Source organism: Monodelphis domestica, chromosome 1, assembly GCF_027887165.1.
Source record: "Monodelphis domestica isolate mMonDom1 chromosome 1, mMonDom1.pri, whole genome shotgun sequence".
In the NCBI taxonomy this organism is placed as follows: Eukaryota; Metazoa; Chordata; class Mammalia; order Didelphimorphia; family Didelphidae; genus Monodelphis; species Monodelphis domestica.
The window spans coordinates 206,432,574-206,454,835 of record NC_077227.1 but is presented as its reverse complement, the minus strand read 5'-3'; the positions used below and the strand labels follow the sequence as shown (position 1 = coordinate 206,454,835).

General features: G+C 34.4%; 1 protein-coding gene across 1 annotated transcript in view; it reads left to right on the top strand.

Moving 5' to 3' along the window:
- The window catches only part of UBR1 (ubiquitin protein ligase E3 component n-recognin 1), a 178,880-nt gene that overhangs the window by 51,879 nt on the left and 104,739 nt on the right, over nucleotides 1–22,262 (top strand). The window contains exons 4-12 of the mRNA XM_056810343.1: nucleotides 1,516–1,626; nucleotides 6,079–6,209; nucleotides 11,077–11,215; nucleotides 13,905–13,967; nucleotides 14,529–14,652; nucleotides 17,292–17,396; nucleotides 18,059–18,147; nucleotides 20,062–20,160; nucleotides 21,111–21,268. Coding sequence (XP_056666321.1) covers nucleotides 1,516–1,626; nucleotides 6,079–6,209; nucleotides 11,077–11,215; nucleotides 13,905–13,967; nucleotides 14,529–14,652; nucleotides 17,292–17,396; nucleotides 18,059–18,147; nucleotides 20,062–20,160; nucleotides 21,111–21,268 — 1,019 coding nt within the window. The remainder of the gene's footprint in view (nucleotides 1–1,515; nucleotides 1,627–6,078; nucleotides 6,210–11,076; nucleotides 11,216–13,904; nucleotides 13,968–14,528; nucleotides 14,653–17,291; nucleotides 17,397–18,058; nucleotides 18,148–20,061; nucleotides 20,161–21,110; nucleotides 21,269–22,262) is intronic.

The following is a 22,262-nucleotide window of genomic DNA, read 5'->3' as shown; positions in this document are numbered from 1 at the left end:
TTTCAGATGAAATCAAAGCTATCTAGTCATATGAAAAAATGTTTTAAATCACTGTTGATTAGAGAAAGGCAAATTAAAACTGAGGTACCACCTCACACCTATCAGATTTGGCTGGTAGTAAAGGAAAATAATAAACGTTGTAGGGGATGTGTCAAACTGATGGACAATGATGCATTGTTGGTTAAGTTGTGAACTGATCTAGCAATTCTGGAGGGCAATTTGGAATGATGCCCAAGGGGTACAAAACTGTACATATCCTCTGACCTGACAATACTACTCTTACTAGGTCTATATCCAGAGATTAAAAAATAAATAAAAAGGAAAGAGAACTATTTATATAAAAATATTTATGTCAGTTATTTTTGTGCTGACAAAGACTTGGAAATCGAGGAGATGTCCATCAATTTGGGAGTGGCTGAACAAATTGTATATGACTGTAGTGGGATACTGTTGTATTATCAGAAATGATGAGCAGGATAATTACAGAAATAACCTGAACTTATACAGAGTGAAGTGAGCAGAACCAGTAGAACATTTTTCAGTAACAACAATACTGTAGGTTGATCAAGTTAGCTATTCTTATCAATACAGTGATCCACAGTAATTCCGAAGATCTCAAGAGATAAAATGCTATCCTCCTGCAGAGAAGGAATTAATGGATTCTAGATGTGAATTGAAGCATACTATTTTTCACTTGAAAAAAAAATCTGCTCAAATACCACCTTATAAATGAATTCTTTTCTAGTTGTATTAAATGCCTTTCCCAAAATTACATGTATTTTTAAAATCTATTTAAATGTGTATATGCTGTTTCCCCCAATAACATGTCTATTCTTTTTGGGTGGAGACTATTTCTTTTTTTGCCTTCATTTTCTTTGTAGATAACACAGTACATTAATAGTGCTTAGTAAATATTAATTATAAAATGTACAATATCCGGTAATGGGAACTGACATCCATTATCTTGAAATATAGTAACATGATTAGTTGTCAAACAAATATTAATTTATCTTTAGTATGTTGTATTTTTTTTTTTAACCTTTACCTTCCATATTGGCTCCAAGGCAGAAGAGTGGTAAGGGTAGGCAATGGGGGTCAAGTGACTTGCCCAGGGTCACACAGCTGGGGTTATGTTGTATTTTTAAGAGTGGGAAAACAGATTAAATGCACTTTGAGAGATTTTTGCTAGTAAAGTTTTTTTAATCCATCAAATAATTAGTTGCATTAGCCAGAACAGCTCATTCTTTAAACATACCTGTTATTTAAAGTTTATTTTTATAAATTAAATTTATACTATTTTTAGTTCTGTTTTTCCTCTTTCATTATTAGAGCTAATAGAAATTTTGTTTAAGCAAAAAAAAAACTTTTAAAACTCAAAATTCTGGGACCTATATTTCTCTGGGACCTATATATCTCTCTCTCACTATATCTAAAATGCCAGTATTTTTGTTGAATTATATTTTTGTCTCAATGTGTTTTAATTTTAATTAAAGATCATTCTTATTTTTTGTTTAGATGCATACTTCTACTGGAGGAGGATTTTGTGACTGTGGAGACACAGAGGCATGGAAAACTGGCCCATTTTGTTCAATTCATGAACCTAGAACAACAAGGTCTAATAATGAGGTAAAGTTAATGTTTAAAATAGAATCATGTCCCAAGTTTCTTAAGGTTGGTAGTGGTTTGGTAAAAAGCTATAGTATATATTTAGGCTATTAGATTTATTGCTTGAAAGGACCTTAGAGGTCATCTATTTCAATCTCCTGTTTTATAGATGAGGAAACTGAGCTGAGTCAGTGACTGAAGTGGAACTGATCTTAAATCTTTCTGACTCTCAAGTCCAGAACTCTTGTCTACTTCATACAGGTGACATTAGAACTTCATGGGACATATACTTTTTTGTTTTTAGTTGAATTTAGTGATAATGGTATTTCTGGGAGTTAATATTTTAAAACTAGATTATTATTGGAGGTGAAGTAGAATTAATGAGAAGATATAGTTGATACAATACTCTGGAGCTGGGCAGACCTCTCCTGAGAGAGGAGGATGCAAATAGTGTAAGTGGCTTAAGAGATAGAAAGGTTTAGATCAGCCATTTCTCATAGTAGTCATTTAGGAAAGAGGAAAAGATTCAATATCCTGTTTAAGTGAGGGTCCATTTGAGATTACATAATATAAGATGGGAGGGAAGGGAATAATAATTTATTTATTAAACATTTTCTATGTGCCAGGCATTTTTACATGCTTTTAACAAATTTTATTTGGTCAGAATGCAAATTTTTAAATCAGTTGACCAAAATAGAAATTTTTAGTGGCACAGTGTAGACAGTTGTATGATTTTTCTTTAGCATTTTTCAGTAGCATATGAGAAATAGATAATCATACATATAGTAAATATAATGCAGGGTTGAGGTTTGGCAAGGTTTTAGTGGCAAAGGATTTGAGAAGAGATATTTGAACAAGAGAGTAAGAGATTTGAGCAGAGAAGACAGTGTGAAGAAAGTGAAGCTAGAGAGTGAGATAAGTGTGGATACCCTTTTCCAGGTTTAATTAAGAGTTTGAAGTCCAGAAGAAATGTCAACACTAGAGAGATATTTGGATACCATTAGCACAGAAGTAATAGTTGAAACCATGGGAGTGATTGAAATGGCCAAAGAGAGAATATAGAAATAGAACAGACCCAATAACATACTTTTGGGGAACCCCCACATTTAATTCAGGAAGAAGATGAGGAGTCACTGAAGAAGTCTGAAAAGGTATAATTTAGAAAGGGAACAGGAAAACAGAAGGAAGGAAACTAGCATTTACTAAGTGCCTACTGTGTGTCAGGCTCTGTGCTAAGCATTTTATAAGTATTTGATTTGATCCTTGTGGAACTTGAACTAGACAAAGTTTAGAAAGTTTAGGAAATGGAGCTGGACAAAGGTTAAATGACTTGCACACAGTAAATTTATTGAGGTTAGATTTGAATTTAGGTATTTCTGACTCCAGGCCCAATACTCTGCTGTTGTACTTAGTGGTAAGTTATTTCAGAAGCTTGATAGTGGTTAGATAATAAAACCTGGAAAAAGGCCTTTGAATTTCATATATATGGAGGTCATTAGTGACCCTTAAAAGCAGTTTGAGTGATGGTGATTGAGGACACATAATGAGGGTTTCCAGAGAAGTTTATTGTGAGGATGAAATGCATCAGTGTAGACTACTTTTTCAGAAACTTAACACTGCAGATGAATGAGGTGGGATGTTAATCTGAAAGAAGATAGTCAAAGGAATGCTTTTTTAGGACTAGGAAAACCTAAGTACATTTGGAGGTAAATGGGTAGGAGGCAATGGTGAGGGAGAAATGGAAGATAAATGAGAAATTATATACAACAGTTAGAGCAAAGTCCTATAGGAGGTGGGAAGAAATAGGGTAAAGAACCCAGGTGAAAGGAATAGGCTTAGTCTTAAGGATATATTTTGTGGTTGGAGGGAAGGAGAAGCCAAAATATTAGGAATAGAAGGAGGGAAGATAAGGAATTTCACATCTGATCATCTTAGTCTTCTTAGCCATGATGGTGAACCTATGGCATGTATGCCAGAAGGGACATGCTGGGACCTCTCTGTAGACACATGCCCACCTTCTGCCTGAGTTTGTTACTAGAAAGGCAAGGAACTTGGGTGGAACTGCTCCCCTTCCCCTCTTCACCAGTCCCAAGACATTTTTTTTCACTTGACCTGCCCCTCTAACCAGCAGCCCAATGGAAGTGTTTTCTCCCTTCCATATATAGTTTAATGTGGGTGAGTCACAAGCAGTAGAGCTGGACGGGAGTGGAACTCTTGGGCCACTCCCCTCCCTAACCTTAACCCTAACTTCATTTCTAACCATAACCCTAACCTTAAATTCATTTCTAACTCTAATCCTAAATTTGTTTCTAACTCTGACCCTAATTTAGTTTCTAACCTTAACCCTAACCCTGAGGACATTTTTTCACTTGACCCATCCTTCTGCCCAGCAGTGGGGGGACTTTTCTCCTCCTGTCTGGGGTAAGGTGACAACAAGGCACTCAGTCTCTGGTGGGGAGGGCACACATATGGGATCGGGGGTGGGTGGGGTGCGGGTAAGGCACTATACCTGGTCTCTAAAAGGTTTACCATCACTGACCTAGGGTGACTTAATTTTTTTAATGGTTTATTAATTATTTCGAACAATTTCCTTTAGAATCCCATGTATTTTATTTTGTACATGTGAAAGCATTATTCTGAGATGTCTACAAGTTTCGTTAGACCACAAACAGGGGTCCATGGTATAAAAAAGATTAAGAATTGCTGCGCTACACTTTTTGTGCCTCATTGGCTCCTAAGGCATTGTTATCTCAGTAGAAATGTCTCCCAAATCTATAAATTTAGTCCTAATCCAATAGGGTTGGTGACAGCCAATTACCTATTGGATATTTTAAGCTGGATTCCTATAGGCTTCTCAAACTCAGGGTGTCCAAAAGTGAATTGAGTATAGATCCCCTCAAACTCACCCTTTTAATGAACATCCTTATTTCCAATGAGGGAATCTACTATTTTTCCAGTCATCAAGATTTGCAACTTTAGCATTATCCTTAATGACTTACTATCCCTCTCCCCCTTCTCCATATCTATTCATAGTTGCCAAATCTTGTTATTCCACTAAAGTATCCCTCAAATCTATTATTTTCTCTCCACTCATGGCTACATGAGTAGTTACTAGCCAGTGGAGGCGAACATCATTTCTTTTCTGGACCTTTGCAAAACCTCTTAATTGGTCTTTTGGCCTCAAAGCTCTCCTTATTCTATCTTCCATACAACTACTGAAGTGCTTTCCTAAAGTGCACTTCTGTCTATGTAATATACCTACCAAGTGTCTCCCTACTGCTTTTAGGATCATGTATAATCTCCGTTTTTCTTTCAAAGCCTTTCACAGTCTGGCTTCAATCTTCTTTTCCCACCATTACTCCTTTTCCATACTCTGAGGTTCAACCTGATTGACTCACTCTGTATTCTAATTTTTGGACAGGTTGTCCAACATGACTAAAATATGATCTTTCTTCACTCTGCCTCTTATAATCCCTTTTTTTCCTTCAAATTTGAGCTTAAACTTCACTTTTTACATGACTCTTTCCTTGATCTTTTCAGCTGTTTATGGTCTCTTCCCAGTAAATTACCTTGCATTTAATTTGTAAAGATTTTTTTAGAACTTATATGTACAGTGTTTTTCCTTCCTGCAACCCCAGTATACTCTAATCTCTTTGAGGGCAAGGATTATTTCATTTTTGTCTTTGTATTCCAAGTATCTGACATTGTAGGCACTTAATAAATACTTGTCAATTGATTGATTGCCTCTCCAGAAAAGTACACTAGGCAATTGTCTTTAAATGCTGAGGCCTAGAGAAGAAAGATCCTGGGCTTAGGTCTGGCCTCAGATACTTCCTAACTGTGTGAACCTGGGCCAGTCACTTAATTCCCATTGCCATGCCAATTTCACTCTTCTGCCTTGGAACCAATTTACAATATGCTTTGAAACATAAGATAAGGGTTTTTTTTTTTTTAATGCTGAGGAGAAAATAGAAATTAAAATAATACAAAGAATTTGGTGAGATAGAATAGTTGACCTTGAGAGTAAATAGGTGAGTGGGTAGTGATCAGACCATGTAAAATTAATTAATGCCATGTAAAACTGGATTACAATTCAGCATTTAGTAACACCTGGACATACTGGATTTTAAAACATTTCCATTTAGGATCCATTTAAAAACATATCCTTTAAGTAAGGATATATTTGAGGGAATCAGACCTTCACTTACAGAAGTTACATATATCAAGAGGAGAACAACAGAAAATATAAAATTCCCCTGTTTTTCTATCCTTCATTGTACCAATTCTCAGCCAAAAGTGCTTTAAGCAAAAAAGATCTGACTGTAATCTTCATGAACCCAGCTTGAAGAATTAATTCCTGGGAAATTAGATATAATGAAGTCATTTTAAAAATGTTCAAAATGACTAATCTTTTCTTTCTCTTTTATTGCTTATATATATCAGTAATAATATTTCTTACCATGCCTTTTGCAGAATTTAGGTTGTCCATTAACTGAAGAGGTAATTGGGCAAGCCAAGAAGATATTTCCTTCAGTGATAAAATACATTGTAGACTTGACTGTTTGGGAAGAGGAAAAAGACCTGCCAACTGAACTCCAGCTTGGGTATAGAATGTTATCTTTTATGAACTAATGGAGATCTCTCATGCTCTTCTTCCTAGTTTACATGGTATTCTTTATAATTTTTAACCCAGAAGTTATTTCTGGATAGCTTCTACTTCTACCTTTCTTTAGTTTATAACCATTTTTAATTAGATCAACACATATCCTAGCAAGTAGATTTTTTTTTCCTTACTGTTGTTAATTGGACTCTTATCTCTAGTCAAACATCCAGTGTTTATTAAGTACTCATGATGTGCAGGCACTGTGATAAGCTCAGAGGATTCTAAGAAAAGGAAAAGACAGTCCTTGCCATCAAAGAGCTTACATTATACTGGGAGGTTAATGCATAATTATGGCATAAAGAAGACCTAGATAGTAGAGGGGAGAGAGGAAAAGGAAGGTCAAGGTAGCTAGTGAGGAGGATGAAACAAAGTATGGCAAGTGGAGTTGAGAATGTCTTGCAAACAGTGCTGGGACTTCTGAAATTGCGTTTTGGAAGGCAATCACCTATTAGAAGAGCCAGACCTCAGACTTATTTGTGCCTTCATGGAGTTTACAGATACCATTAGTGAAGTATAGAACATATATAATAGTATCTATAATGCAAGGTAGGAAGTAAAAAGTAAAATACAGTAAAATATACAAAGTACTGTAGCCAGTAGAAGAGATTACTTGTGATTTAGGGGGATTTAGATTACTTCTGACTTAGGGGGATTTAGGAAGATTTCATTCGGTACACCTGCTGAGATGTCTACCAGAGCAGAAATGAACTGTCTTGGAACCTATTCCAACAAAAATCTGAAATTCACAGTATACCAAATAATAATCAAGAAATTCAGTGAGATAAGAATTGAACAAAACTTAGCAGCCTATTGATAATTGGAATGGAGGTTAACAGCAAAAACAAATAAGATGGTAACCTTCCACTGGAACCAGGGAGGCTCTCTATCTGAAGACCACAAAAGTGGAGGACTCCCCTAAGAAAACCCCAGGCTAGTAATAAAACAAACAGGCCCTTTTAAGCACCAGGAGCAATGACCAGGGTAGTTATATAAATGCTATCTGAAGATTGCTTAGAGACTAGGACATTCCAGGCTACCCTTAGTATTCTTCTTCTTCTTCTTCATCATCCTCATCTCCTTCTTCTTCTTCTTCTTCTTCTTCTTCTTCTTCTTCTTCTTCTTCTTCTTCTTCTTCTTCTTCTTCTTCTTCTTCTTCTTCTTCTTCTTCTTCTTCTCTCTCTCTCTCTCTCTCTCTCTCTCTCTCTCGCTCTCTCTGCTAATGATTTTTCTCCTCTTTTACATGTAAAAATAATTTTTAACCTTCATTTTTAAAAATTTGAGCCAAATTCTCTCCCTCCCTTCTTTTCTTCTTACTTTCCCCCCTCCCTGAGGCTGCAAGCATTGTGATAAAAACCAGAACCTCCTCATTTGAGATACTGTAGAGGGCATTGAAAATCTTGCACTCCAAACCTCAAAGATCAGAGGGACTCATTGTTAGCTGGAGAATATCAATACAAGAACAGTAGTAACCCAGGGCAAAATTAAGCATGGCAGACTACTCCATCCAAAAGCATATTGCCTGATGGAGTAAACCAAAAAAGGACATTTTTCAACATGCAAATCTAGTGGTCCTCAAGAATGGCAACTCTGTAGCAACTGCAGGCACTCAGAGGAAAAAGTGGACACAATACTTTGAAGAAATGAAGTGATGAAAAATGAGGTAAAAGCTTTGGAGGGAACAATTAGGAGGAGGATAAATAGTTTTGAAGACAAAGTGGCAAATCTGACTGAAAGAAATGGACTCATTGAAAATTAGAATAAACAGACATCACTGCCTTTCTGAGATATCATGAAATACTATAACAACTCAAAAGATTGAAAAAATAGAAGAAAATGTAAACTATCTGCTATCCAAAAGAAAAAAAAACTGACCTGGAAAGCAAGTTAAGTAGAGGTTTTTAAAGAATTATTAGATTCATTGGAAACCACCATTAAAAAAGAGGCCAGGCAGTTTAAGAAAATCACAATTCAACATTGCCTAAATCTATTAGAACTGATGGCAGCATGAAAATAAAAAGAATCCACTGATTACTTCCTGAAAGAAATCCTCAAAGGAAAAGTTTCTTGAATGTCAGAGTCAAAATTGAGAGTTCCCACATCAAAGGAAAAAAGATTACAAGCATCCAAAAAGAAGCATTTAAATATCAAGAAGTCACAATCAAGATCACATAAGACCTGACAACTCCTACAACAAGAAGATATTGGAATGCAATATTCCAAAAAGTAAAAGAGATAGGTTTATAATTGAGAATAACTTATTCCGAAAAGCTTAAGTAAAATCCTGCAGGGAAAAGAAATGGACTTTTTTTTAGAAGAAAATCTTCAGAATTCTTGATTAAAAGACCAGAACTGAGGAGAAACTTTAAAATAGAAATACAAGAGTCCAGAAAACAGAAAAGTTAATTATTTTAGTAATTGGAAGGAACTATATATGATGAGATAATAACACCTATTACAATTAAACTCCTTACCTGTCTCCATAGAGCTAATATTCCAATGGGTCAGAATAAAAAATAGGCCTTGTAGTTTTAAGAAGAGGCATACAAGAGAGGTTAAGAGGAATAAACTAACTGGTGAATATAGGAGGAAGAAAGGTTACTGATGCTCATAATTGGAGTATGTGGAAAGAATAGTTTATAGATGTATCAGAGTAGCCTCAGAATCTTAAGGAGACAAAGATGGGCTGAATCTATCTACATAAATAGTGTGTGAATGCAACAAACTTCAGACAAACAGGTGCAGATGAGGGCAGAGAAAGGGAAGTTTAAGAGGGAGGATAATGTCTTAGAAGAAATAGCCATAAACATAAATTAATAGACAATTTCAAAAAATTCAGAGTGTCTTGATCTGAAGAAGCAGAACTAGGAAAACAATTTTAGAAAAGCAACAATATTGTTAAGAAAAATTGCTTAAAAGCTCTCTGATCTCTATCTCTAGATAGTCCTATCTCTAGAGGACCTGTGGGCATGTCATTCTCCTGAAAGAGGAATGTACTTAAGTTATAAAAAGAGACATGCATTTTGAGAGATAGCCTTTGCATGTTCTTGTTTTTCTTTACTATACTTATTTTTTATAGTGTTTTGACTTTTTTCCCTTGAGGCCTTTTTTTTAATTGACAGGAAAAAGTTAAAGGATCATAATACTGATGCCAGATAAAAAAGTCATCAAAACACTTTCTTAATATTTAGGAGGGAAGAGGAGGAAACACAAATAAGACAGATTTAGAAGTAATGCAAGGAATTTATTAGGTACTTTAAAAAATCCAGGTTGAATGAAATGGAGATTTCACAGTTGATGTACAGTTCCCTTTTTGTGTTCTGCTGTGTTTATCAGAATGTTCCCCTTCTGGTTATTAATGTTCATTGGAAAAAAAAGATTTCATTAAAAAAATGTCATTTAAGTCAGACCTTGAAGACTCCAGATATTAGCATAGCTACCTTCCAAATTTCTTGTATTCTTGGTTTATAAATTCTTTTTTTTTTTTTTAAACCCTTACCTTCTGTCTTAGAATCAGTACTGTGTATTGGTTCCAAGGCAGAAGAGTGATATTTGTCCCTGGTTTATAAATTCCTAAGCTGCATTGAAAAGACAATGGAGGAGGGAACAATATATTGGTGAATGCACAGTGAGAATGAGTATTTTAATTTAAAAGATAACGAGGTATTTTAGTTTAAAAGAAATAGTTTATCTTTTTTTCAATCTAGAAGCTACTTGTCAGAGTCTACGTAGGGGAATAAAGGCAAAAACAGTAAAAGATAATGATGATAATGGCCATTATTATTTGGCATTTACAACCTGGCCCCCACCTACCCCTTTCCAGCATTATTATATATTATTCCTCTCCCTGTAATTTGCCATCCAGCCAGATTGCCCATCTTACTGTTCCTCACATGTGACATTCCAGATTCTATCTCTTTTCCTTTGTTGTGCCTATTCTTCTGACCTTGAAAACCCTCCTTTCTTAGAAACTCTTGTTCTAAGATTCTGGTCTAGTACTACTTTATAAATGAATCCTTTCTTCATATCCCTTAACATTTGGTGTCCTCTATCCCCCTAACTTTATATACATTTTTATTTTTTAAAAAACCCTTACCTTGTTTCTTAGAATTGATACCAAGTGTTAGTTCCAAGGCAGAAGAACAGTAAGGGATAGACAATTGGAATTATGTAACTTGCTGAGAGTCATACAGCTAGAAAGTGTCTTGAGACCAGATTTGAACGCGGGATCTTCTGACTCTGGGCCTGGCTCTCTATCCAATGAACCACCTAGTTGCCTAGTTTCCCCTATAGATTTATTTTTTATACATTTTAAAAAATATATTGCCATGTGTATATTCTTTCAATAGAAGGTGAGCTTTTTAAGGACAAGGAGCCATTTCATTTGATTTTCTGCATTTTCAGCACCTACCTTAATGTCTCGTATAACACTCTCAAGGTCCAGATCTAGGGTTGGATGAGACCTCAGACATTAATTCCAACCCCTCATTTTACAGATGAAGAAACTGAGGTCTGTGGAGATTAATTGACTTTCCCAGGATTTCACATCCAAGAGACAGAAAAGGTGGGGTTTGAACCCAGATCCTTTAGCTTCAGATGCAGTACTCTTTTCACTTTCACACTTCCATCTCATAGTAGGCGTTTAATAAATGCTTGTTGATTGGTTGACTTAAAAAGACTTATAAGGATAAGTCTAATGTCAACAATCTACCCATAAATAATGGAATTTTCTTATGTTTTATTTGTATATGTATGCCTACTGTATTTTTTGTGGTTTCCTCTATCTAATCATCTCAATTTTTCTTTATCAGGGAAAAAACTGAAAGATACTACTGTGTCCTTTTCAATGATGAACACCATTCTTACGATCATGTTATATATAGTCTACAGAAAGCCCTTAAATGTGAACTTACAGAAGCTCAAGTACATACAACTGCCATAGACAAAGAGGTTAGTGAAATGTTAGTCTATTGCAATTAAGCTCCATGTCAGTAGTCAGTCCAAGAGATTTTATTTTTTTAACTCTTACTTTCTATTCTAAGATGGAAAGTAAGGGTTAAAAAAAAAAAGAATTGATACTAAGTATTGGTTCCAAGGCAGAGAAGTGGTAAGGGCTAGACAATTGGGGTTAATTGATTTTGCCCAGGGTCACATAGCCAAGAAGTGTCTGAGGGCACATTTGAACCCAGGACCTCCTGTTTCTAGGCATGGCTTTCTATCCACTGAGCCATCTAGCTGCCCCATAGATATTTATTTAGCATTTACTAGCTTTATCAAACATTAGCAACTTTTCAATTTAATCTTTGTATCATATTAACTCTGCTAGAATAAATAAGAAAAATTCACCAAATACTTGGTTAGTTTTTTTGATGTCTGAAGTTTCAAATAATCATACTCAAGTCTTTTACCTATGATTTTGATCATTAAGACTTGAGTATATTTAGCAACACCCAAGATTATATGTATATCATATTTTAATAATGGAAAAGCAGGTCAAATAAACTTGCTGTTGCTTTGGTCTATAAAGTTGTTTACTTTTTATGTCACCTAGTGCCAATTTTAAATAATTTAAATGAATTACTATAGTAATTCTTCATTTAATAGTAAACGTTTAGCATTTACCATACACTTCTATTTAGCTAAATTCTAGGTGAGTTAGAGAAGCAATAGAAGACCCTGCCTTTGAGCTATTTGTAATCTGATTGAGGAAACCTTACTATTTCTGCATGAAAGATTTCAATTTTCCTTATATTATTCTTGTATTTTAAACTAGACTTTTTTCCTCTTGTATTTTGCACTGCCTATGGAGTTAGTAACTGTGAAAGGATCAAAAAAAGGTGACCAGCAGAATGGAAGAGAAGACACAAAGAGTCTTTTATTTATTTATTTTTTAACCCTCACCTTCTATCTTGAAGTCAATACTGTGTATTGGCTCCAAGGCAGAAGAATGCCAAGGGCTAAGGAATGGGGGTCAAGTGACTTGCCCAGGGTCACACAGCTGGGAAGTATCTGAAGCCAGATTTGAACCTGGGACCTCCCATCTCTAGGCCTGGCTCTCAATTCACTGAGCTACCCAGCTACCCCCTCAAAGAGTCTTAAACAGTCTATATATTGAATAATCAGTCAGCTCCTGAGTAAAGATTTGAGCATATTGTATTTTATATAGTTGATAGCAATCAAAATTTCTTACTTTTTTAATGCATGTTTTAAAGTCATAGATATATATGATATAAATTATTTCTTTTTTATCTTATGTTTATTTATTAAAATCTTTACCTTCTGTCTTAGAATTAGTTCTGTGTATTGGATCTGTGTCAGAAGAGCTGTAAGGGTAGGGCAATGGGAGTTAAGTGACTTGCCCAGGGTCACACAGCTAGAAAGTGTCTGAAGCCAGGTTTGAACCTTGGACCTCCTGTTCTTGAGCCTAGCTCTCATTTCACTAAGCTGCCTACCTACCTTTTGTTATGTTTATGCTGAAACAGAATCAACTTTTCCCTTAGATGTGCTATCAAATTACTTTTTAAAACAATGTAAATACTAAGGGACACTTTCATCTTCTTTTGAATGTTTATTCTAAGGACGTGTTTGTTTTGCTTTTAATAAGAGATTTATGAGGCAATGTACATCAAGTACTTTATGAATCTTAAAGTGTTATGTGAATGTGTCATTATTATCATTATTCATGAATTATCTTCCTACTAGAACTAGCAGAAAGTGCTACCTTTATTGATTTAGAAGCACAGAAATTCTTTTAATGACTAATTCTATCTTTAGTCAGGTGATTGTTTTATATCAATCTCCAGCCTACATAGTAGAACTAATTGACAGTAATTATTGATATTTACATATTACAGATGCCAGCCTCAATGAAACTTTAAATGATCTAAAACATATTCTTTAGGATGTAAAGCCTATCTTTATGCCATTCCAGAGGTAAACAGGATGGTAAAGGGCCTGGAAATTATTCCATACAAGAATCAGTTTCAGCATCTGAGGTTATCGGATTCTTCTTTCAATTGCTAGCCCTTCAAATCCTTGAAGACAGTTCTTTCCACCTCTAAACCTTTTCACAAAGTAGTAGTAATAGTCTGACAGGCAAGTAAGTTTCCAGTCACTCGAGATCTTCCAAGACAAGACTCACTGACTACTTCTTTGGGAAGTTAAAGATGAAATTCATGCTTTGGATGGAGGTGGACTAGATGATTTTTGAGGTATCCATTGATTCTGTGATTGTGTGAGTTCTAGATGTGGTGAGGATCAGTGTGCTTTTGCATTTCAATGAGTTCTCATAACCCCAAGTGTCTGAAGTTCAGGAAATCTGGAACCCAGCACTTATTTATTAAACAGTCTTAACACAATCTACTACTTTCATAAAAGACACCACAAACTTAAGACAAAGGTTTAATTCTGATTTTAATAACTTCCTGAAACCATATGGTTAGAGAAACTTTATCTCACTAGTCTTTACTTTTCTTTTTAGAATTCCAAGTTAATGTAGTGGAGATAACCTCATCTTTGATCTAGGCTTCAGCAAGCAAGTTTTTATTATTCATAGTTTGTTAGATCTTTCATACCAGAATAGCTTAATGTTGAAGTCATTGCACTACTTAATAATCCTACTACTTTTGTTTATAACTAGGGTCGTCGAGCTGTTAAACTGGGGTCTGGTGTTCATTGTCGGGAAGCAAAGGAAAATATCAAGGTAACTGCTTTTGGAAGGATTTTAACATACAAAGGCAACCATGAGAGAGTTGTGTGTTGGTGGAGGGGAACCTGAGAACTCTAACTGAGAGGGTTTGGGCTTTTTTGGAAATAGACCATAGAAACTCTTAATTATGGAATTTGTAACCATAATTATTATCTATATTAAAATGTCAGTCTTCAACTATGACTATGATGATTTTTATACTTCAAAGAATAGATATCGAAGTCAAGTGCTTCTGAAAAGAGAGTAACAAGATATCCAGTAGAAAAAAGTTGAACATCCGAGCTAAATCAGGCAGATAAGATTGTAGCTGTTTAACCCTTTATTCTGTTCTTTCCCTACTTGCCATATTCCTTATGAACTGAAAATTGACATTTGAAGGAAGGAGCTGAATAAAGATGAAAAAACATTGAGATAAATTTTAGATGAATTCAACAAATTATAAGATTCTATTGTTTAGATTAAAGTTTGAAGGCATTCAAGCTCATTTTGGGACAATCCTTTACAGTTTTCTAATAATCTTATTTTGTTTTCTTTAAATATTTTTTATTTTTCTAGTTTCATTCAGAAAATGTTTCTCAGCATCCACTTCATGTGGAAGTTCTACATGCTGATGTTATGGCTCATCAGAAATTTGCTTTGCGCCTTGGCACCTGGTTAAACAAGCTTATGAGCTATTCAAGTAAGTATATATTCCTTCATATTTTTTATAAATATTCTTTCCCATGTTTTTAAAATGTGATTGAGTAGACCATATTTGGGATTAAGGAGTTTATATTAATCTATTTCCTTCTTTCTTAAGCTTTTGATAAATTTTCAGGGTCATACTTTGTGTTTTTAATAGGTTCCTAATTGTTTTCTTAATTGGCTCTAAATCCCCTAAAATAAATAACCAATTGTTAGTTCTTGACTCTTAGTTTGACATTAGTAATTATTATAGTATTTCTAGACAAGCTAGCCCAGCAATGAGATGGAAAAAGAAGTTCCATTTAAATTAACTGTAGATGATATAAAATACTTGGGTGTTTAAAGTTCCATTTAAATTAACTGTAGATGATATAAAATACTTGGGTGTCTAACTGCCCAGGAATTACATGAACACACTTTTCACAAAAATAGTCAGACCTAGATAATTGAATAAATATTGGTTGAGCCAGTATAAGAAAATATCAGGGGGCAGCTGGGTGGCTCAGTGGATTGAGAGCTAGGCTCAGAGATGCGAGGGCCTGGGTTCAAATCTGGCTTAAGACACTTCCTAGCTTTTTGACCCTGGGCAAGTCACTTGACTCCCATTGCTTAGCACTTACCACTCTCCTACTTGAGAACCAATATACACTATTGATTCTAAGATGAAAGGTAAGGGTTTTAAAAAAATCAGTCCTACTTAAATTAATCTACCCATTCAGTGTTATACCAATTGAATTGTCCAAAAATTATTTTATAGAGCTAGAAAAAAAAAATAACAATTCAAGTAGAAGAACAAAAGATTTAATACTATCAAGGGAATCAATGAAAAAAAAGTAAAAAAGGTAGACTAGGTGCACCTAATATTAAACTGTATTACAAAACTGTAATCCTCAAAACAATCTGATACTGGCTAAGAAATAGAGTAAGAGATCAGTGGAATAGATTAGCCACATAATACATAGTAGCAAATCATCAGAGTTACTTAGTTTTTGAAAAACACAAAGATCCAAGCTTTTGAGACAAGAAATTACTGTTTGGCAAAAACTTCTGGGAAGGCCTAAGACACTTCCCAGCTGTGTGACCCTGGGCAAGTCACTTGACCCCCATTGCCTAGCCCTTACCACTCTTCTGTCTTGGAGCCAATACACAGTATTGACTCCAAGACGGAAGGTAAGGGTTAAAAAAAACAACAAAAAACTTCTGGGAAAACTAGAAAGAGGTATGGCAGAGACTGGGTACTAACCAATATCTCACATCCTATACCAAGATAAGGTCAAGATGGATGCATGATTGAGACATAAAGAGTACTACCATTAGCAAATTAGAGGAACATAGAATAGTCTTATCTATCAAATCTATGGATAAGGGAAAATTTATGACCAAACAAGAGATTGAAACGTTATAAAGATATAAAATGGATAATCTTGGTTATATTAAACTAAAAACTTTTGCAGAAAGAAAGCCAATGCAATCAAGATTAGAAGAAAAGTAGAAAGCTGGGAAGAAAATTTTATAGCAAGTATCTCTAAGACAGGCCTTATTTCTCAAATATATAGAGAACTGAGTCAAATTTGTAAGATTACAAATCATTCCCCAATTGATAATTGGTCAAAGGATGTGTGTAAACAGTTTTCAGATGAAGTAATCAAGGCTATATATAATCATATGAGTAAATGTTTTAAATCACTCTTGCTTAGAGAAATGCAAATTAAAACATCTCTGAGGTAGCACTTCATACCTATCAGATTGGCTAATATGACAGAAAAGGAAAATAATAATAAATGCTAGAGGAGATGTAGCAAAAAATTGGGGCACTAATGCACTGTTGGGGTAATTGTGAACTGATCCAACCATTCTGGAGAGCAATTTGGAATATACCCAAAAAGATTTAAAACTGTGCATTCCCTTTGACCCAATAATGCCACTATTAGGTCTATATGTCAAAGATATTTAACAAAAGAAAGAAAGGACCTATTTATGCAAAAATATTTATAGAAGCTCTTTTTGTGGTGGGAAAGAAATGGAAATTGAGGGGATGTTCATCAACTGAGAGGTGGCTAAACAAGTTGTGGTATATGATTGTAATGGAATATTGCTGTTCTATAGAATGATTCAAAAAAGACCTGGAAAGACCTACATGAACTGTTGCATAGTGAAATGAGCAGAACCAAGAAAACATTGTGTACAGTAATAGCAATATTATGTGATAAACATTCATGAATGACTTAGCTATTCCTAGAAAGTGATCCAAGAAAATTCTCAAGGACTCATGATGAAAAATACAATCTGCCTCTGAGAAAGAACTGATGGAGTCTGAATGCAGAATGAGACATACTATATTTCACTGTATTTATTCACTTTTGTTTGTTTGAGTTCTCTTTCACAAAAAGATGGAGAGATGTTTTATGTTGTTACACATATAAAATCTACATCAGATTGCAGGCTCTCTCAGAGAGGAGATGGGGGGAGGGAAGGTAAAGATTTGACTCAAACTTAAAATAAAGGTTAAAAATTGTTTTTCATGTAATTGAGTTAAAAATAAAATATTAGTAAGTTTTTAAAAAAGACAAGTTTGCCTATATATTTATGGAGAAGGATTGAGAAAAGTGTAAATGTTTACATATACTTTTCTAGGTGATTTTCGACAAATCTTCTGTCAGGCCTGCCTCCAAGAAGATGTCACTGGTGATCCCTGCCATATAAGCAGGTTAATGCTTTGGGATGCAAAGCTTTATAAAGGTAGATAGATATTATGACTTTGAGCAAAATCTGTAATCCATTTTAACAAGTATTTCCCTCAGTGTTAAATTGATTGACTTTGTTGATATTAAAATGCTAGGATACCTTAAAGAGTTTATTTAGTTCATTGTGAAAGACAGTATTCTTTTAAGCCAAACACACTTACTAAGCTTGTATTTCCTTAATCTTAATTTTTCTCCGGTTCTTCTGTTAATCAGGGCAAATAAGTAATATGTATTTATATGATTATACCTCCATTAGATCTTATTCTAGTTTCTCTTGAAAAATCCTTGGTGAGGGAGAAAAAAGTGAAAGAGAAGAAAGAGGGAAAGAAGAATGGTGTAGGTAAAATCAGAAGAAAGTTGGAGGGGGTATTTAAGTAAACATTCCTTCTATATTTTTTAAAAGCCACACTGATTATAAAAATGTGAAACAGGAGGAAAGGCTAAGTGGGGACATTGAAATGAATTGAAGAGTTCCAGAAATACTAATATGTGGAGACAAGAAAAACTGCATTCGTGGTTTTATATTCTTGACTAAATAACAAATTAATATTTTGTTGAATTTTGAACTTAGTGAGACCTATTAACATGTTCGTTATTTTAAGAATATCCTGGAAATTTTTTCTACCTTCTAACTCCATAAAATGTTATTTTTCACAGGTGCACGTAAGATACTTCATGAATTGATCTTCAGCAGTTTTTTCATGGAAATAGAATATAAAAAACTCTTCGCCATGGAATTTGTGAAGGTAATTTTCTATCAACTAGATCAAAGATGATGAACCTATGCCACGGGTGCCAAAGATGGCACATAGAGCACTCTCTGTGGGCACATGAACCCCATTACTCCTCCAACCCCCCAGTGAATGTTGTGGTTTTTATCAATAAAAAATAGAAATTAAAAGTTTTTGAAAAGCAGCATTTTATATATGCTTTCTTTCAGAACTTGATAAGTCTCATAAATGGTTTACTGTAGAGAACACAAACCTGTTATAGGGAGGACATACTATCCCATTTGTATAAATACTCAATCTATTTAATCTCTTCATCTATATTCATTAATATATTGAGGTAGAAGATACATTTGCAAAATGATTTTAGTTTAAGGAAAGGAAACTGAGAATTGGAATCTAAACATTTGACACTAAAATTATACTTGTATTTTCAAGGCCAACATGAACACAGGGAAACTTTAATTCATTCTCTTCTATAGTTACACTCTATACTTCAAAGCTTTCATTGGTGTGGATATTTCTTCCTCTGATGCAGATTTTTGTCTCTTATCTTTCCTTAAATCTTCCACATAGTATTCATCCAATATTCTGTAATCCTTCTCCCTCCCCCTTATTTCTTTCTTTCATTATTGCTTCTTTTTTAACTTGTTTATAACTTATTTCCTCAACTGGATTATAAACTCCTCAAATTTAGAGACCATGTTTACATTCCTTTTAGTAGTAGGTAGTAAATATTAGCTAATTCAGTTTTGATTTTTAAGTAGTTCTGAGAGACCTGAAACCGATCTAAGACAAAGAATCAGACTGAAATTGGAAGTTGAGGGTGTGATGAAGATTGTGGTAGGCAGGTATGGAGAATATGATAAGATAGGACAAAATTACAAGTTGAAATCCTTGTAAGAAGAATGAATTTATGAATAACTGATCCTTTACATGATCTATCATTAAGAGTATTCTTTTGGAATACATCCTTGAATTTTGAGATTAATAGTAAGGAAGGCAGTCAATCATGTTTTTCTAAAACATATCTCTTTTTGCCATTATGAGTTAAAATATTGAACACGAATATGGCCAACATAATTTTGGGATGATGGTTTATCTTCCTTATGGGTTTGTTAGGATCTAACACCATGATTGTATTTATGAATGAGAATGCTTAGCAACAGAAAAATTTTAAAACAATAGCCCCAGAATTCTCTGTCAGTGTATGTGAAGGCTTTACTTATTGGTTTGTCCCTGAGAAGGTAGATGCAAAGAAGGGCCTATCCCTGCAGAATCAGATTAACTTTGTAGTGGTTGAAAGGATGTCTTCTACCTTGTAGCTGCCCTGTTTGTCTTTTTTTTATCAAATTAGAGTCATTTTGAATATGAAACCACATTCTGAATAATTACTTGAATACACAGGGTACATTACTTCCACTCCTCAATTTTAGAGTCACCTATTTGTCAAGAGGGATTCCTCATTACTTTAGGAAATTCCTTTTCTTTTTTAAATATTTTTAATTATGAACTTAACAATTATCAGCAAACACGAATAAGTCTCTTGTTCTAGAGTCTGCTGAGTATTTCTCAAATCCTAGAGAAATGAAGAGGGTCTCGCCTAATCGTAGCTCTTTGAAGCTGATTCTGGGCTATTTTGTAGTTTATATATTTGTTGCTTTGGGTCATGGAAGTAATATTTATACATCTTTTTCAGGTGCTTGCAAAATGTTATTAATCAGTACAATATCACTATTAAATAGGGATTATTTTTATTGGTTTAGCCTTAGAGATAACGTACTTGGAGGCACATAAAGAAAATAGGCCAGGGAATCAAACTGAAGTTTTTTAATGCTTCTGATATTGTTGTCACTTATGTAACAGTTAAATTCAGTGGTTTGAAAAGTTTCTAATGATGATTTGTAATCAGGCTTCTCTAAAATCTTTCAGTTTTATAAACCACTGCAGAAAGACTACATCAGTGATGATCATGATAGAAGTCTCTCTGTGACTGCATTATCAGTTCAGATGTTTACTGTTCCTACTCTGGTATGTACAGGTTACTGCTTTGTTCCTACTCTTCATTATTCAGATTACATTTACATTTTCTTTATTATTGAAGAAAATTAAAGTAATAAAATTGCCATTCATATAATTAACCCATAACTACATAAATATCGGAGTACAAGATTTCCCAAGGGCAAATTGGAAGGGTTCACATAGATATTTTGGGTCTACATAGTTAAGTCAGACCAGGGAGGTTGAGGGGCTGGAAGGAAGGGTGTGTGTGTGTGTGTGTGTGTGTGTGTGTGTGTGTGTGTGTGTGTGCATGTATTTGCGTGTGCATGTATGTAGATGTGTGTTTTTTTGTGTTTTGGAATGAGACATCAGATTGAGAGGGTCTCAATTATTGAAGGCCCTTTATTGTTAGAGATTATGTACCTAGCTCTGGGGAATAGAGATCCCTGCTTTTCTTGCTCACCTCTGAGAGATCAGTCCTGTTCTCCCTATATCTTTTCAGTAGATATAAAATAGGAAGCATGATACAGTGAAAGAATGTTAGATTTGAATTTAGTAGACCTGAATTTAAAGCCCAGCTTTTTTACTTATTTACTTTATTACTAGTGTAACCTTCAGAAAGTTAATTAATTTTTGAGCTTCAGAGGTATTGGACTAGATGATTTTCTCCTGGTTCTAAATTTTAATTCTATGATTGTATGCAAGAGTAGTAGTTCTAGAGCAGATATTAATGTAGTCAATTTTGAAAGGTATGTCTATTTTCTTTATCATTGTTCCTTTTGTATTGACATTGATCATGAATATATTCTGGTTCTCTGTTCCTTCTCTCATGGTCTTATGATGGAGTGTTTTCTTATACTTGATGACATTGAGGATTTTTAGACTGAGTGCTGACTTTATGTTCTAAAATTTTCTGAATGAATAAATGTGTACATGTGAGGGCTTAATATTAAAGTCAGTATTATTGAAATACTGTGTAGGCTCGTCATCTCATTGAAGAGCAGAATGTTATCTCTGTCATTACTGAAACACTCCTAGAAGTTTTACCAGAATACTTGGACAAGAACAACAAATTCAACTTCCAGGGTTACAGCCAAGACAAATTGGGAAGGGTATATGCAGTTATATGTGACCTCAAGTAAGTTGGTTTTGGGAAATGGTGTGGGTTATATTTTAAGTAGTGTGTATTCTTACTTTATTTCTCCCTTTGATATAAGCCATAAATATACTTTATTACAAAGGATTTCATTTGCAGAAAAGTAGGAAACAAAAGAATTACTGCCCATTTTCATCTAATTGGAAAAATTTTATCAAATAATGTCAAATCCTAGTTTCATTATGTCTAAATCTCAGTTTGTATTGTTGAGTAGAAGAAATTCCTGGTTATAGAGAGAGACCAAGAAAGCTTTCCTTGTGGCAAGTGCAATCCTGAGAGATACTCTGTGGAACCCTGTGCCACAAGGACAGGGTGCAGTTGAAAACTGATGATGCAGTTGAAAAACTCTTCTATAAAATTATTAGAATAGCCCTATTTTCTAAACCTGTGGAGAGCCTTTGATGTGTTATCAAGATGAGAATTAAGATGTATCAAGGGTTCTCTCCTTCTCCAAAGCATTGGAACAGAGAGCTTGGATGCCTTGGAGTGGATCTCTTTCAAACTGATGTTGAAACACCTACTTAGTCCCTTTGGGCACCATTGAATTTGATCAGTCACTATACTATGTCATGCTTTTCTCTGCAAGTGTTCTAGCTACTAGACAAGTAATGATGAATAAATTGTCTAAATACATAAGAATTTAGGGTTTTTTTCCCCCCCAAAACCATTGGATACTTTTTTTGGTGAAGCTTACACCTGGTAATTCTCAAGTAGGGTTAGTGGTGATAGGGACAGAAAAGAAAAAGAGAAAGAACTCCAAAAGTGCAGTTGCCCTCAGATATTGTGGAACAGGACTCCTCTTCTAGACAATAACATTTTTCTTTGCCACCATCCCCTTAGGCCATGAATTTCTCTCGATATGGATAAAATTAAGTTAAAATTATTTTATTTAATCTAATTATTGTTTTTGGGTTTAATGTCCATGAATTATTAATGTTTATTTAGTAAAATATAATTCCATTAAATCATAATACCT